The 16,965-nt window shown below is 47.4% G+C and overlaps 4 protein-coding genes across 4 annotated transcripts; all 4 read right to left on the reverse strand.

Moving 5' to 3' along the window:
* Positions 1–725: 725 nt before the first annotated feature.
* On the reverse strand, positions 726–2,209 carry ADE12 (Adenylosuccinate synthase; the record flags this gene model as incomplete). The annotated part of the gene is made up of 4 exons (XM_049252448.1): positions 726–1,427; positions 1,478–1,929; positions 2,045–2,113; positions 2,170–2,209. The coding sequence occupies 4 exons, from the start codon at positions 2,207–2,209 to the stop codon at positions 726–728; spliced, it is 1,263 nt and encodes a 420-aa protein (XP_049108622.1).
* A 616-nt stretch (positions 2,210–2,825) lies between these two features.
* On the reverse strand, positions 2,826–5,920 carry LOZ57_003400 (uncharacterized protein; the record flags this gene model as incomplete). The annotated part of the gene is made up of 3 exons (XM_049252449.1): positions 2,826–4,143; positions 4,323–5,742; positions 5,824–5,920. The coding sequence occupies 3 exons, from the start codon at positions 5,918–5,920 to the stop codon at positions 2,826–2,828; spliced, it is 2,835 nt and encodes a 944-aa protein (XP_049108623.1).
* A 1,305-nt stretch (positions 5,921–7,225) lies between these two features.
* Positions 7,226–10,590, reverse strand: LOZ57_003401 (uncharacterized protein; the record flags this gene model as incomplete). Its single annotated transcript, XM_049252450.1, has 3 exons — positions 7,226–8,083; positions 8,138–8,190; positions 8,256–10,590. 3 exons carry the CDS (start codon positions 10,588–10,590, stop codon positions 7,226–7,228), a joined length of 3,246 nt encoding a protein of 1,081 aa, XP_049108624.1.
* Positions 10,591–11,970: 1,380 nt separating this feature from the next.
* Positions 11,971–13,665, reverse strand: MTG2 (GTPase of the mitochondrial inner membrane that associates with the large ribosomal subunit; the record flags this gene model as incomplete). The annotated part of the gene is made up of 1 exon (XM_049252451.1): positions 11,971–13,665. One exon carries the CDS (start codon positions 13,663–13,665, stop codon positions 11,971–11,973), a length of 1,695 nt encoding a protein of 564 aa, XP_049108625.1.
* Between the last annotated feature and the right edge of the window lie 3,300 nt (positions 13,666–16,965).

The raw sequence follows: 16,965 nt of genomic DNA on the forward strand, positions 1-16,965 counted from the left end.
TATCCGTGATATTTATATAGTATGAAGAATAAATTATTTATATTCCGTCCACTACTCCGTAAGTGCGAGAGAAATCCCGACAAAAAAAAAAAAAAAAAAAAAAATCCCCTGCAGTTCGAACTTAAGATGCCCTTCGATAATGCACTGCAGGGCACCGCACCTCAACGCGGCTTTGGCAAAAAAACTTGTAGCTTCTCTTTGATTGAGCGTGTCATCCTTAGTGCAGGGGCCATGCTAATCTTCTCTGTATCGTTTCAATAAGACCAAATGCCCGAAGGCGTAGGGAGGAGGCTATTTGCTCCTGATATAGTCAAATATTTTGGAGCTCGCCGCTCTGATTGGCTAACAAGTTACATAATCATCGGATCGGATATATATTGATCCTAGACAACGATTTTATTTTAGCCGGTTCTTGAACAGCACAATTGAAAGCAGATACATAAATTTATCTCTATCTCGCATGTTAACGCCAAATTAGCGCCATATTTCATTCTATCCGTAAAGCGTGGATTTTCCAGCGGTCCTGTTAGCATTTCATTAGCTTCAACACGTTTGAGTACTTGTCGCGCTTTTGGCGCAGGGCTGGGAACTGCGTAAAGTCTTTCAGAAATCTTAAAAGACAAAAGGAAAAGGCAAGGTAGGTCTAATAGTATAAGAGAGCACAAAAGGAAGGTCATATTACAGCCTAAGGCACTGTGAAGCCAGGATGAAGGACGACGCTGAAATCAATTCACCCGTTCGATCATATGCGATCGTGCTGGGCCCGTGCCGATCCATCTAACCGGAACGCCGAGGCCCTTTTCAATATATTGTATGTATTGTTGCGCTTTCGATGGCAACTTCTCCCACTGTGTGGCGCCCATAGTATTTGACTTCCATCCAGGAAGAGTCTCATACACCACTTCGACTTTCTGCAGTTGCTCCGAATCGGCGGGGTAATAGTCAATTTCCTTTCCATCCAACCGATAAGACACTGCAACTTTTATTTCATCAAAATCATCCAAAATGTCCAACTTAGTAAGGTTAAGAGCAGTGTAATGGTTAACGGCCGTGCTGTACCTGCACATGACTAGGTCAAGCCATCCACAGCGACGTTTTCGGCCGGTAGTTACACCAAATTCACGACCTGTGATCTGTAACTTTTCACCAATTTCATTGATTTGCTCGGTGGGGAAGGGGCCAGAGCCAACTCGCGTGCTGTAGGCTTTTACGACTCCAACTATCGTCTTAATCTGCGTGGGATCAAGGCAAAGGCCCTGTATAGTACCACCAAGGCCAGTGCATGACGACGTGACATATGGGTATGTTCCATGGTCAATGTCAAGCATAAGAGCATTGGCGCCCTCGACAAGGATAGACGAGTCTTTGTATTTCCGTAGGAGGGAGAATTGGTCAACAACAAAAGGCTTAAGGAGTGTGCGGTATTCCTAGTTTCAATTAGTGAAGAAGCCTTACGAGGGTTTGCCGCAATATATACCTTGAACCTGTTGATCTCTTCCTCTAAATTGTAGTTCAACTCTCCGAAACGCAGTCGATATCCAGCTTCCAAACTCCTCAGCTTTCTTTCAACAACACCTTCATCTAGGACTTCGCCAACTCGTACGCCTCTTCTTGCTGCCTTGTCGCTATAGCATGGGCCAATGCCCTTCCCCGTTGTCCCAACCTTCCGTCCTCCTAGAATAGCTTCTTCGAGTCCATCAACTACAGAGTGCAGATCAAAACATATATGAGCACGATCGCTAACAAAAATACGTTTTCTTGCATCTTTTAGGCCTTTTTGTTCAAGGGCCTCGAGCTCTTTAAAGAATGAGGGGACGTGGAACACGGTTCCAGAACCGATCAGGTTCACGCATTTTGGGGAGATAAGACCCGAGGGAAGAACGTGAAAGTCATATGTAATATTTTCGTGAATGATGGTATGTCCGGCATCTAGTCAATGCACATTTGTGTAAGCATATGAACTTGGGGCTGATATTTGACAAAGCACTCCCGCGCCGTAAAAACAAGGATGGGAGAAATGGAACCGGGGATAGAGGGAACTGACTATGGCCTCCAGCAGACCTGCAGCAAAGATCCACGGTTTGAGAAAGTAAGTCTGTGATTTTCCCCTTGCCTAGGTTCAATGGGAATTAATAGCCAATCTGACAGTTCCAGAGGGGAAAGTCTCACCTTCATCCCCAAATTGGGAACCCAATATAATAGCCACCATGTTTTTGGGGCAAATTCAGATATGTTTGCTTTATTTTCTTTTCTCGCGACAACTCTAAGATATTTTGTAGGATTGCACAGTGTCAGAAAGTGCAGAGCGCCAATTCCGCGGCAATGAGGGGTAAAATTAGCGAGCGAAGCTGGTCAGGAATTGATGAAAATTCGACAATGGAATTCAAGGGTACGAGTGTAACAAACTGCTATTAAAGCTGCAAGTGATTTTAAGATTATGAGTGTGTGCCGGCAGGCAGAAGGGGCAACAGCGAAAGTCCCACAAAATGTTGATACGCAGCAAGCAATGTTTTCCGGCCTGAGTCAGCGTGGAGGGGCAGGTAGGCGGTGGAACTAAGTTTCGGGAGAACTATAATTGCGCTCCCGATATTCTAACCAACCTTACGGAGTACTCCATAGACCAGAGATAACGCTTCATCTGTATCATACATGGCAAAGAGACTGTGAGTACCAGAAGTTAAACAACAATAACACCCCTTGTGAACGCCAGCGCTGCTTGAGAAATTAAAATTAAACTCCTTACCCAGCGTATGGCCCAAAGCCCCCAATTTGCAAAACCTTGCGCTATTGTAAGACCAGGCTATGCCGTGATCCACTTAATATTCTCAAATCAACGATTCATTGCCCAAGGGGGGTTGTAATTTTCTCCCTTCTCGAATCCAGGTTCGTAGCCGTCCAAGCTCCAGAATACATTGTCGATGCCGCTCCCAAGCAACTTCCCAGTGCTGACGAACGACAAAGTCTTCTTCCATGCCACGTACGTAGGCACTGAAACCATGTTTAGCTGAATTTCCTATACAATTTTCATTGTCACTATCTGTATTATTTTCAATGCCAGAGGTTTGAGTTCCACTAAAACTTAAGTGGCCGCTATCCCCTCTAGCATTCATCCAGTTAGGTGATAGAACAGTGTCAACAAAATTCTGTCGGGCATTGAAGTGGGAAAGCATGGTTCGGTTGAACCTATTCCATTCATTCATATATGCAGCCATTTCGGCCATATACCGATTCCACAATGTTTGGGCTATGATGTGCTCTGGACTCAAGTTCGAAACGCCAGGGTTGACCGTAAATTTCGGAGTGACCGGTTGTTTTGGTGGTTTTGGTAAGGCAAGATCTTTTGGTTTAATACGACTATTATCCACACTTGGCTGAGAATCGAAAGGAAGTGTGCTGTTCAGGTCTTTAAGATCGTTAAGGCCACCGGTATTTGTTGCCGTTAAGGGGTTGACAAGGCCTATATCCGTTAAATCCAGCAGGTCTGGAACCGGATCCTGAATCTTAGTGTTTAGGGAATTAGCAGACTCTTTCGATGTGGGGACCTCTGCAGGTTTTACATTTCCAGCAGGTGATGCTTCGTCAATGTCCATTGCTTCCGTAGCCCCAGTCATATTGCTATTCGAGGCTTCATTCGTTTTGGCAGTATACGTTGCTTCAATTTCTTCTGCTTCAGTGGTTACCCTAGCAGGCCGTGGTACCGTGGAACGCTTTGATTTGATAGTCTTTTTTGGGCTTTTTTGGCGGCGAGGGTCAGCTGGTGGTTGAGATATATCGATATGTGGGACTGTCCACGTGTTGTCCCTGAGAAGTTCTGCCCAACGATCAGCTGAGAATATCGCTTCTGCAAACGGTGGGACTGGTTGAGATGAAGAACCGTCTGGGTTGGAATTGGTAGTTTCTTGTAAAGGATTCGATGACTGGAAATTTGGAGATAGGTCAGGTTTGCTTAGAGTTCTACCTCGTGTTCGCATTGGCTTGGAATCACTCGATCCATTATCCGGGACGAAAAAGTGCACACCATTCCCAAATGTCCCATTCCATTCTTCTGACGAAAAGGTGGCACTGATGTAGTCGTGACTTTTGCTTTTCGGTGTTGCTCTGTGGGTATCCGTTGATTTTGGTGTCTTATTTGAGGAATCGCACCTGTAGAAAACGGCTGTCAGCATTTCTGTATGATGATATAAAGGTAAAGGAGAATTCCGAACCACTTTTGGCGATTCTTGTACCAGTATACTTAAAACATTGCAAAATAAATTCAAACTTCCCCAGAAAAAGTACAAACATCCAAGCGAGCAAGATGGAAGAATTTGTCCACAACATACCTTGCGGAAGTTTTTACATTTTCTCTACCGGAAGTTGCTTTGTCATTATGCTGACCGGCGGCGCTTGACTGTGGGGGTATCGGCGAATTTCCAGGCACTGGCACGTTTTCCGAGCCCTGGCTAGTATGGCACGTCTTTTCTGATTCCATACCTTGGTGGGGGTTACAATTAGCGGCCCAGTCGTAGAAATCAGAGGGATTGCTTGCAGAGGGGTATGTTGGAGTTTCATTGCCCGTTTTACCAAACAGCCATGAATCAGCATGCATTGCCCATCCCCAGGATGGCTCACCAGTAACATGTTCTTTGACGTGGTCACCGGACGGATCCACCTTTTGTCGATTATTGCGAATTCTGCTACGAGGGATGGCTTTTGGGCGGAAGCTGGGGAGGACTTGGTCTGAATCACTGGAAGCCGAGGAGGAAGAAAAGGCGCGATTGCGATTAGGTCCGACCTTGGGGCTTGCACTGTGATACCTTCCCCTATTTGGAGACGCAGTTGGACTAGGCGGGTTCGTTCGTGGACGGGACGTCACATTGTCAAAAAAGGTAGGGCGGACACCACTTCCATGCCCTAAACCTGTGCTTGAAAAATACGTCTTCTCCCCACCTGAAGTAGCGTATTTACTACTGGTTCTTTCTAGGTTGGGAATAGATGTCGCTGGCTCGTCTTCTGCAAACTTCTTTTTGGCCGTAGGAGACGGTGCTGTGTCAAAGTAGGGAGTTGAGGTGTACCCTCTTTCACCCCTTAGAACACTCGCGTAGGCTGATGTGCCTTTTGCCATTGGTTCGTCTCCCCCGGGCGTCCCAGGAGCAAATCCATTTTTCTTCTTAGCAGTATGGGATCTCTGTGAAGTTGAACCTGATCTTTGAGTTGTAAAATAAGATTCATATGCTGAATGGGGTCGTTGACTATGGGTTTTTGGTGTTGGCCTGTCTGCCCGTCCAGCTTCATGTGATGAGCGGCCTGTCCGGGGGTCGAAATTGGTCCATCCCCCAGCGGCATGAGAGCTTTGCTTCATGTTTTGAAACCCACGGTAGGCGTCAGCTCGAGTCCTTGCATCGTCCCAATTAGGGGTTCCAGGCTTTGCATAGCTGCTACGCTTTTGCGATGTAGATGTGGGTGGTGGTGGTGGTGGCGGCGGAAATGGGGCAGCCGATGGATGGTTAGATTTGCTATAAGAGGTTGTAGTTTTTCGAGAAGTATTGGTTGTAAAAGGGGAGGTGGGATTCTGTGTCCTTGAAGCCGTAGTAGTCCGTTGAGCACTGTAATGCTTCCCATATCCGGTACGGATTCGATCAGTATCGTACTTGGTTCGCGACTGGGGGTCATTTAATATCTCGTAAGCCGTTTGAAGGCCTTGGAATTTACCGTTGGATTCAGCTTCTCTGCCCGGGTTTCGATCTGGATGATACTTGAGAGCTAAGGCCAGACAGAGTCATTTTGACCAAAGATTTCAGCCCGAGCAGGCATAAAAAAGGAAAGTGTATGGGCTTGGCTTACCTAGCTTCCGGTATTGCTTCCTAATCTCTTCCGGCTCAGCACGAGCATCAAGACCGAGCTCTGCATAATAATCTTTTCTCACATCCGCCTTTACCATTCTCAAAGTATGTGACACTCGATCAGGGTCGCCAAAAGCAGGAAGATGGAAGGGGATTCGATATTTGGATTCGACTATATTTTCTCAATTACGGCTGCATATTGTTGGAAGGCCAATGTTGTGGTGACAGGAATCGACATCAAGTTTGGGAGTGGGCGTGATTGTGGTCGAAGGTGATTTCGAGAGTCTGGAGTAAAGTTCCACCCAAATAATGACCTGAATTCCGAAAGGTAGGGAGTCCTAACAATGAGTATCTCAGCAAAAACAAGAAAGGTAAAACTAGTCAATCCCTCTATAGCAACATCGTGCCCAACCAAAAAAAAAGGTGAGGCAAACAAAGACACAGAGAAAAGTGATGCAAGGTGCAGAACTCACCTATGGTAAACTCTTGATATGGCGAATGAAAAGCGAACATGAAGGGAGGGCGTTGCCTATTGGGCAGAAGTTAGGTAGCAGTACACCAATCCCTTAACTAGCGCCTTGAAAACGGCATTCTCAAGCATTGGATAGCAAGGGGTGATGGGGTGAAGGCCACGACTAGTATAGGTTCAAGATAGATAGTATAAAAGAAAAGCAGCCACAGGTAAACTCGGCCTAAAGTAAAAGGGTTGCCTGGGTATGAGAGTCTCGACTCTCGAGTTCATAAATAATGTGTTTGGTCGGAAACAAAAACACAGTCCATTCTGACGGTGCTTACCGCCCTTAGGTTGTTGTGCTAGTTAACTAGTTAACCGCACCCTTCCTTAGGCCACCTTACCATATACTAAATAATCAATATACAACCACAGTGATTTTTTTTTTTTTTTAAAATAAAAATCAACTATCTAGTATCATGAAGTAGGAGATTGTTCTTCATCTTCTAGTTTTTTAACTAACAACACTCTTTCTTAAGTCTTTATGTAATATTTTGTATAGTGTCTTTTAAACTGCTTAGATATTCAGACCGTAACTAGAAAATTTTATCAAGTGTGTAGAATTTATGAAGTGTGTAAAGATATTTTGTAGACTTAATTTATTCAGATTCTGGTAACAAAATCCATAATAGATTTATCACACTGTAAAAGAATATAATTTGCAGCACCATCAATCCAGTTCCGAAATATTCAATAATTTAATTAAGTCAAGTAATTCATTAACAAGTTACCCTCATCATAAAGGAATGCTGAACTAATCTTTCATCATTGAAGGCAGAGACGGCCTATAAATGAGAGTACCTAACTACTAGTATAGGCAAAAAGGTCCAAAATGCACTTTCAGAGTATATGCCTGTCAAAACATTCAATCAGAGCATGGGTAATAGTTTCCCTAACTGCCTCCAACGCCATTTCCAAAGAAGAATCCACCAAAGAGGTCATAGCCGGAGCCCTGGCTCCAATCGTTTTGCAAACCAACTGTCATACCAAAGCCTAAGTCGACACCCGCGTCGGATTGTATACCTCCTTGTTCAAAAGGTGAGGGAATTGAGAAGGTGTCAAGGTCCGGGTCGCTGCAGTTTTCTGCGCCGCTGGCAGAATAGAATCTAGTGTGATCAAGTCGTGGGGGGAGATTAAGGAAATCAAGGTCGGGGGGAAAAGAGTACATATGGCTCTGTTGATGGGGGAGGGTAGTCTGCGGATGAGCACTGTATATGTGCTGAGAAGATTGAGGTGTAAGTGGGGTATAGGGGTGATGCGGCTGATGAGTATGGTTTGAGGGTGGGCTTTTGAATATAGGCGGTTGGGTGTTGGAAAACGTGGTTGAATGCCGAATATGTGTAGGCTGTGAAGAATGCTGGCGAAGACTATGATGCTCATTATATTCGGCGGCACATGTAGTAGCTAGATGGTTGGGTACCGGGGACAGTTCGTGCTTAACGTCGTGGTACGCATGATTTGCTCTTGGATCAAAGCTTGTCTGTCGAGGATCTGATGATTTAGTCGATGTATCGGGGGTTTGTTGGTATTCGATATTCGATAGGCCACCTTCTTTTGTCCCGGCATCAGATAGCTCCCCAAGGGGCCCAGATTGCGGACCAAATCCAGTCGTTGATAAGCACATCTGAACCGTCGCTTTACTCATTCTCTCAAAAGCGTCCCGACAGGCTTCGGCGGGAGGACACTTCTCCATAAGATCTTCCAAAACTGAAACCGCACCAAGTACGGTGAAATCAACTTCATCGAGGGTCTGTCGAGAAAGTTAGAAGTTTCCAAAATGCTACGATATAATCAGAAGGCTCACTAGACGGTTCCGGACAGTAGGTGAATGCCAAATAGCATATAAAAACGAAACGCCTAATTTGTTAGCATGAGGAAAGCTCTGGAGTAAGAAGGTGCCAAAAGGAAATATGAGAGCTCACCTGCCATGAAAAGATGATGTGTTGCAAGATATGTGTAGTTAACAAGTCGAACTCGATGAAGCTGACGATACAACCGTAGCGTTTTTTGTCCCGCTTCAGCAACTTTGATATAGATTTCATCTTCGTCCTCACTATTCTCAAAACCCGCGAGCGATGGACTCATGACATGCTCAGTTTTGGTGAGATCCGCTGCAAGAGCAGCAGGGACAGTTAGACCTTGTCTGTAGAGTATCATTAAAGCTTGCCAGTAGTTGAGCTCAAAAAATTCAACAGAGAATTGTACTCCGATTTCCCCGGGTGTTGGTGCAAATCGAATCCAATCATCTAGTCTGCGATGGACATCGCGTCGCCATAGACGAAATGAATCAAACCTTTGCAAAAATGGCGAAGGAAGTTTCATTGGTATGAATGCCTCATTGTGGCATTTGCTCGATTTCCTCGCCAGATGTGCGTGTTGATATTGAAGCACCTGCTGGATTTCAGACTGTAGTAGACGGAACTTGAGATAGTGATGTGCAACATGCTTATAACTGGCGATTTCTCCAGCAGGAGGATTCAAAAATCCACTTTTTGTAATATACTTGTCATCAAGAAGAGAAGGAAACTCCGTTGTGATAACTTGGTCTGTAATTCCAAACGGGCGACCAACACAAGTGCTCACAAGGCGGTCAAAAGAGTATACGCTCCACCATAGCCGACGACGAAGATCCCGAACCCATTCGCGTCGCCCACGCTCTCGTGCATGAACAGTTGGTCTCTCGATAGAGCCCTCAACCCCCTGTCCTTTCGAGCTTTTCAAGCTTTCACGCCTAGAACCATGACAAGATGTTACACTTTCATCGACAAAATCTAGCTCGGTGCCATCTTCATGGTGTAAGCCGAGGTCAACGGCCAATCGCACTGCTACCCCAACTATATACCATAGACCAGGAGCAACGGGGCGAAGAAGTGCAAAGCTCGCAAGCAACAACACAGCCTGCAATTCTTCAAGGCCACCGCCAAATCCATCAGTGGCCGAAGAGCTGAGACAAGCTTCGAGATGTACAATCGCAGACGCATGGTACTCCTCTGGTTGATATTCGCGACCAGATTGAGCTGGTAGGTTCGTATAGGGTTCTGAAGGCGATCCATCATCTCTACTATTATTTTCTGTTTGCTGACGTGTAGCATCTTTCTTGACACCGAATATAATGCCGGCCCCAATTGCGCAAACAATATTCAAAAGATATAAGTCACGGGGCAGTTGGCTTCTCTTCTCCGTAGAATATACGCGTTGGAGCAGGTCCATGAACTCTTCCCTGTGAAGGATAGGGGCCTGGGGGTTGGCATACTCAAAGTAAAGGTCCACTAGGTGTCGGGCAAGTTTAGAGTCGGGAAATTGGGCTGGAGTGATGGATGGCTTAACCTGCAACCCGAAAAAGGAATCCCTCATCGAACTTCCAGTGTGTTCCATAGCGGATCTCGAGCTTGGGAGCATCGTACCGCGCTCTGACGTACTTGACGGGACGGAGCTTCGTACGGCCGCGAATACCACTCGAGCAAAAGAAATACCAGACGTGGAACCAAGATATCTTGAATCCGACATTCCTTGAACAGGAACCATGACAATATTTGAGACTAGGTTATCCATTCCTTTATCGAAGTCCGCTCTCGTCTGTATATGAGCTGTTATTCTGTCGGAGGTACGAGCCCGTGAAACTTGGGAATGCGACGATATTTTTTTTGCCTGATCCTGGCTGACTTCGTTCTTATAGTTAATATTGGCATGCTTTCTGGCCGCTTCAGGTGATTGTGATCCAGATCGCTTCTCTAGCAGCGTGTCCTCGGCAGTGTTGGATGCCACTGTCGGCGGATAGCTCTCTTCCATATCCGTTCGCAATTCGCCTTCATGAGGCGCGGGAGGCGCAAACTCGATTCCGTTCTCATTGAGAAGTCTTTCCAAGTATATGATCCGTGACTCAAGAAAGAATACATAACTTCTTGGGACCTCGCGTTTTGTTATCGGATCGAACCCCACACAATGCACCCCCGCCTTCTCGCACAAGTGGCAGCGTGGAAGTCGTTGGTCGCATCGGTTCTTGCGATTGCGGCAGCGGTTGCACGCCGATACGCTACGGAACGAAGGAAATATAGCAGAGCTCCGCGGGGCTTTTGTTGAGTCGCTTGGGGGAGGCGAATCTATCGAAGACGTTCCGAGTGGTGGAGGATCGATGCGAGGGAGAGAATTCTTGTACGGTTCTTCGAAATCTGCCTTGTCCAAAGGTAGAGAACGCTTTGTTCCACTATGACTGCGTGGGCGAGCCGTAGCCGGTGGCGTTCGTACGGTGTTCAGCATATCATAAGATCGGCATCACCACGGTGCATCCCAATGCAAGAACTAGTTAACTAACAGAGACATCCGTTTCCTTGTCTTCGGCGGAGAGCGGAGGACAACGCGACACTCAAAATCGCGTAGGTGACAAGAGTGGCCCTTTTCTGGGGACTGGCCCATGCATGCTGCGTCCGCTCAAATTGACAGTTCAAGCCTTCAGGAGGCGCATCCTACAGGGCGTGAACAAGTGATGGAGGAGTAACTCCGAGCACCATGCAAACAGTGCAAACTCCGCCGGCCTGTCCTCCAAGAGTTGGTTGTAACCTTGATAGGAAACCTCCACATCCAACATGCTTCATCTAACAGACATAGTGAACGATCTCTCAGCGTAGCATGGTTATCGTTCTTATGCCCCTGAAACACTAGAAATAATGTGTCCCAGACATGCTTCCTTGAAATAATTTGAAATGCCCATACAACTCCTAGGCTTAATCATATGGAAAACGCGTCGAACAGGATTTTCGTGGCCGCCAATTATTCATACAACTAACTATGCCCTCATTTAGCTTTTACTAGCTGACAGATTCAGTAGTTACTTGAATATTCGGAGAGATTTTAATGAACACCTCCCTCACTGTGAGACTATTGCGCTACTGCTACTTGTTTTCATTCTTGATCTTCCTTATCCAGGCCTCCCAAGTTAACACCACTATCGAAGTGGCTGTGGGGGTGAAGCAACGCTGGCACTGAGACCTTTCGGCACTGGCCCAGATACTCGTCGCTTTCTGTAATATGATAGAGATATTTAAAAACGGTTGAGGTTTAGAGTATGCTCTATGGTAGTCATCTCAGAAATGCCCAGCACCATTAGAATATCATAATAGCTTAGAGGTGAAAAATAAGCTTTCTACATCCCGTGGATACTTATTTTGTAAGAACGTAACCTCGCAATTATCGTTCTGCGCAATCCCGCATCGCATCCGTACTGGTATCTAAGAAGGCCTTCAAACTTGGTAATAGTGTTACAGGATCTGCCGATGGGCCGCAAGCCAGGCGATAGGTCCAAGCAAAACTCGATGTTGCAGTATGATGATAATCACCAAAACTTCCAGAATAGTAAATCTGGCATGATAGGCTTGTGGAAAACGCAGTACACTAAAGCTGGATATCTCTCCCTCTTTCACTTGCATTGGCAATCGGGCAGTTCGTTCGTAAATGGAAAAACCACAGACCAAAAAGACTAAAGGAGAACATAGATCAGGGCTGATTACCCGATTCTTAAAAGCAGATGCTTAGAAAATGAGGCATGTTAAGTTTATTTCACATGGCCTATCCTGGTGATAGGAATTTAAGTGACACCTTTAAGCATAATCTTTGGTAGTGACAATCCATTCAAATATACTCTTAATCTGTATCCAACAACTGTATAATTGCCTGAGGAATAGCGTTTACACCTTCGGCATTTAGTGCACTGACGGGGATAGAATGCAAACGTTTCCGCCATGCATCCTCGTGGAGGGAAGGGTGCTCCACAACTCCATTCTCAACGTCAGCAAGATATGCTCGAAGTAAGGCAAAATTCTCCTGTGTTTTGGGCAAGTCAGCTTTGGTGCCAACGACTAACCATGGCTTTGTATATGCAGGGTGGCCTTCGAGTTCAGGAAGATTCCTTCGATGCATTTTCAGCGACGATTCGAGACCTGAATCAAAATCGTCCGAGTATGCATCAAACACTCGTGGCCCATCAAAGTTGCCACTATGTGCAGCATTTGTAAATGTAGCTCCATTATCCATGTTTAGATCCTGCTCTTGAAGCAGCTGGTATTTATGTAGTTCTCTCCATAAGGACTTGAGCGTCTGGATGGCATCTCCAGCGCTAAGATCAATAACAAAAACAAGAATACCAGCACGTTCAATATGACGGAGAAAGCCCAGGCCCAAGCCTTTGTCAAGGTGAGCACCTTCGACTAGACCAGGAATATCAGCAATCGTAAACCGAGAACGCTGCTTCATTCCCAGTTTGGATTGGATCAGCGAGCGGCCAGTGAAATCATCCAAGACTACAGTACCAATGTTGGGTGAAAGTGTAGTAAATGCCCAATTCCCGATTCTGGCACGGCTGTTTGTAATTGATCGAAGAAGGGTACTTTTACCAGCATTTGGAAGTCCAACCAACCCGACATCAGCAAGCAATTTCAGCTCAAATTCCAGTTCCAACATCATGCCACTTTCTCCTTTCGTGGCAATCAAGGGTCTTGGATTTGATTTTGAGATGAAGTTCGGGTTGCCACGTCCACCAATGGCCCCAGCAGCAAGTAGCATTGGCTGTTCCATACGCTCGGAAAGATCGAGATGTATTGGAGCGGAAGGCTCCATCGCTGCTATACTGTTACGCTGTGGAGGTGGAAGCACTGGAAGCTCCATCGTTATATAATCGGACGGCCTCGACCCCGGGTAGAGGACCCATTGCTCCCGTTTCGATGAGAAGATGCGCAGCGCTTCTTTCTCAGGCATTTTCCCCATCGATAGGCGCAGCTCTCTCCCCTTTTCAGCCACCGGGTCATAACGCCCTACCTCACGGACCACAGTTCCAACAGGTACATTTATTAGGATGTCAGTTCCACGTTGGCCGCCTTGTAGCTTTCCTTTTCCATTTTTTCCATGTCCGGCTCTTATAACTCCCCTTCTGGCAAGTTTATGTAAACTTGTTTGGCCTTCAACAGCCTGTATATATATGCTTCCACCATTACCGCCATTGCCACCATTAGGAGGCCCTTCGGAAATGTATTTCTCTCTGAGAAACGACACGCACCCATTTCCACCAGTTCCTGTATGAAGGCGAAGGGTACATCGATCTTGGAAAATGGAGCGGCCGTAGTCGGATGGCGACGGGTTAAGGCGATTCGTAGTCGGGGTATCCTGAGAACCATCCAAATATCTGGACGAAGCTGTTTTTCGAGAGAATTGCCTATGGCACAAGGTCCGTTTTACCGATTTAGAGCCATTGAAAAAGAAAACCGAAGCAACTTTCGAATAACCGTTCAAGAAGCAAGGATAGAGAAATGGCATCAGCGTTGGATTGCCTGAAAAAGATGCCATCTAAGCGAGGCATAAATTCTAGTTGTCGTGTTTTCGAGCTCGTGTCGAGCCGTGTTGAGTTTGGTGTAACTAACTAACTAACTAGTTAGTCAGTGCTGTTTGCACTGTTTGCCAGCTCCAACTCATGCATTGCTCTGTTTGGGAATATAGGGAATTGACCTAAATTACGAAAACCCAAAACGGTTAGGGCTTGGACTCTTACGCTGCTAGTAGTTGAAATCTAGGCCCTCACTCAAAGATTTGGCGCAGAAAATACGACCTTGCCGTTCATCCTTTGGTTGGGGTTCAAGGATATCCAAGGGATGAAAAATTGACCAGCAATGTCTCATTCCGGATATGAATATTTTAGGCTACCAAAAAACGGAAAGTAGATTTGCTTGAATTTTGCGGAGCTTGAAATCACCTTCCGATTCGTAGCTGACCTAGAAGCAGGTATTGGCTCTCCCAGTTTTACGTTAAGGCTCCAAAAAACAGTTCTCAACAATGCACCATTTTAATACCTGGAGTGTGCTTTGTCCCTCCGAAATTTGTTATCAAGCATCAAAGCCTAAGCTGACACCTACATGGGCTGAAATACCTGGTCGCGGCGCATGTCGGAGCATCCGAACCGGCCAACCACTGGCAGCAGGTTGGCAGTTCTGTTATGAATTTCAATTCCGGCTTCGTGAAGTCTCAGGCGCAGCGAACACCAAAGCCGCAGCTGAATGAGATGCCAGGGGAGGAGTGCTGACTATCATCTGACCTCCTACATATCGAGCGGGGGAAGCGGACGGAAGCGCGGCTATTGGAAGCCCAGCATGCATGATGATGTCAATTAGTCTGACGGGGCATGCATCGAAGGCGCGCACGGTGCTTTCAGAGCAATCGATGACAACTTCGGGATCAGCCGGTAAGTGGATCGATCTCCCGCGAAAATGAGCTTGGGCAACAGGCTTTTGCCACTGCATCAATGAATATCGACGGTCGGGCTTCGACCAATATGGCCAGAATTTGATATCAATGCTTCCTATGAAGAGGTGTGGGGGCACATGCCTGGATGAGGAGTCCGAGGACAAGATAGGCAATAATATCATAGTTATGAAGGCCAATGCGCTCCTACGTTAGCGGTGACCATGTAGCCTGATAGTACTCTGTACGGGAAAACATTGTGTTGAAAAAAAAAACAAAAACATTCCATGCAGTACCGGGTTACCCTCAGTCGCATGATTGGAATTTTGTCTGGCCTAGCCCGCCCTGAGCCTCAATGCCAGGCTCTGTGCGTATAAGACCCCATGCCCCAAAAACAAAACCATACGAGCACGGAGCACAAGGCTGTCCGCTTCAGGGTACGCCAGGTGGCTTGTATCTGGTGCAGGTCATTACGCGTTAGGCACTAACGCACGCGGCAATTGACCTCACACGGCACAGTTGGTCAATGGCCGCCGTTATGCAGAGTTGGAGGGTTTGGAAATAAGCCCAACCAATGGCAAGGGCCGAAAGACCGGGGAAGAGAATCCTGGTCCTACTCCGTACATATAGATACATATGACATCCGCGGGGTAGGGTGCACCTTCGACGCCCATCTACAGTGCGGGATATGCGTTGGGCGTTCCGGTATCTCCGCTGGGATGATGCAGGTGTTCGTAAAGTTGTGGTTTGATATGCATGCGCGAACGCCGTCCCCCCAAACGGCTATGCATGCAAGATGAGCGGCATGCACTGCGGCTCCAATGAAATGCCATCGTTCGTCCACCTAGCAGCCAGTCAACGAGAGGAAATGCCCAAACAACCAATCCATGTTTCTAGGCTAGCACCCGCTGGCCGCGAACGGAACTGGGGAGGCGGAATAGTCACGGGTACCAAAACACCCGGCGGCCTCATGGGAGAGGATGGGGGATATCGGAGACTGCGGACACACAACTCCGCCCATTGGCCTGCACCACGCCTCTGGCTTGCAAATTGGGTGATCAACACGTCTTGTCTCGCCCGTCCAACCCTGGAGGGCATGATCTCCCGGAACCAGGGTCAGATATCCGGCGCAAACCAGTCCAAAACAATAATAAAGCGCTCCGCCGCAGTGATGCCCAGTCGCCCTAGTTAGGCCTCGAGCAGGCCCAATTCCGTGTGGCCTGTCCACCGCCATCCGGCAGCCGCGCGATGAAAGGGCGTTGATCGGGTCGTCGACGCATCCAGCCGCTGTATCGTACGGACGCGTTGGCTCCGTATTCCGATACGCAGCGAAACGCGTCAGGTTTGAAACGCGCGCTGGCAGGTGGTAACAAAACGGGTGTCTTGACAGGCTGCTGCCTATTGGCGGGCGGCCGTCATGGGGCGGGGCTGCCGGTTCGCTGGCTCGCCGCCCCGAGATCCCGGACCCAGAGTTGACGCCGCACTAGTGGCGGAGGGGAAATACCTTTATCCGCTCCGCCCCCTTCGTCGCGGCTGCTTCCCCATCATTATTATCATCATCATCCAACATCAACGGCCCCAACGTTGGAGAAAACAACAGGGGGGCCAAACTGGGTTATATTTAGCAGCCAGCCAGCCAGCCCACCGGCCAGGGGTTGAAATTGCCGCTGCCTCGGGGAGTGGGCTGATTCCTGGCAGCCCTGATTCATTTTGCCAGGCGAAACAGTGCCGTCCCTGTTCGCCCTGCTTTCTACTCCGTACGCCCTGCGCTGCGACTTGTTTGGGGCCAAAATCGATTCTTGTCCACCCGAGACAAATTTTCTTAAATGCTCGCGGCATTATTAGCGCTCTGGCCTATCTCAGCAGTCCATCCCCAGGACCGCCTAGCAAAACAAGGACTTGTCGCAAATTGGCGGCACCGCACGATTTAGAGAAGTCATCTTCTGTGCTATCGCTGGCGGGATCACTCGATCGTGTGTCCCGCCTTGTCATCCTGCTTTTGTGGTGATTGGCTGCGATCATTATTGAAGGTGAGGATCTCGCGGTTCACCATCAAGAGTGTGCGGTGAAGTTGAAATTTGCGCCGTGAGCGCAAAGTTGCCTCAACGCGCGGTCCTGCATCAATTTGACGTCCCCCACACATGACACATCGGCGAACCACTCGGTCAAATACACAAGACGCATCGAATTCGATCGCCTCGCCGTTCCAGTCGGCGGCGATAAGAGGATAACTGGGCGACGCATGAGGAATGTAGATCCTGTTGATGTATCGTGGTGATCGCTGCAAGTTCAGATCCACAGCACTTTATAGGTAAGCGAATCTCGCTTTGCGTCAATTTTCGGCGAGCAGCTATTTTCATAGATGGAAATATATAGGCGGTTTGAGATGTTCACGGTGAAGCAGTAGTTAAA

The sequence above is a fragment of the Ophidiomyces ophidiicola genome (genome assembly GCF_022830035.1).
Source record: "Ophidiomyces ophidiicola strain CBS 122913 chromosome Unknown scaffold_11, whole genome shotgun sequence".
Lineage (NCBI taxonomy): Eukaryota > Fungi > Ascomycota > Eurotiomycetes > Onygenales > Onygenaceae > Ophidiomyces > Ophidiomyces ophidiicola.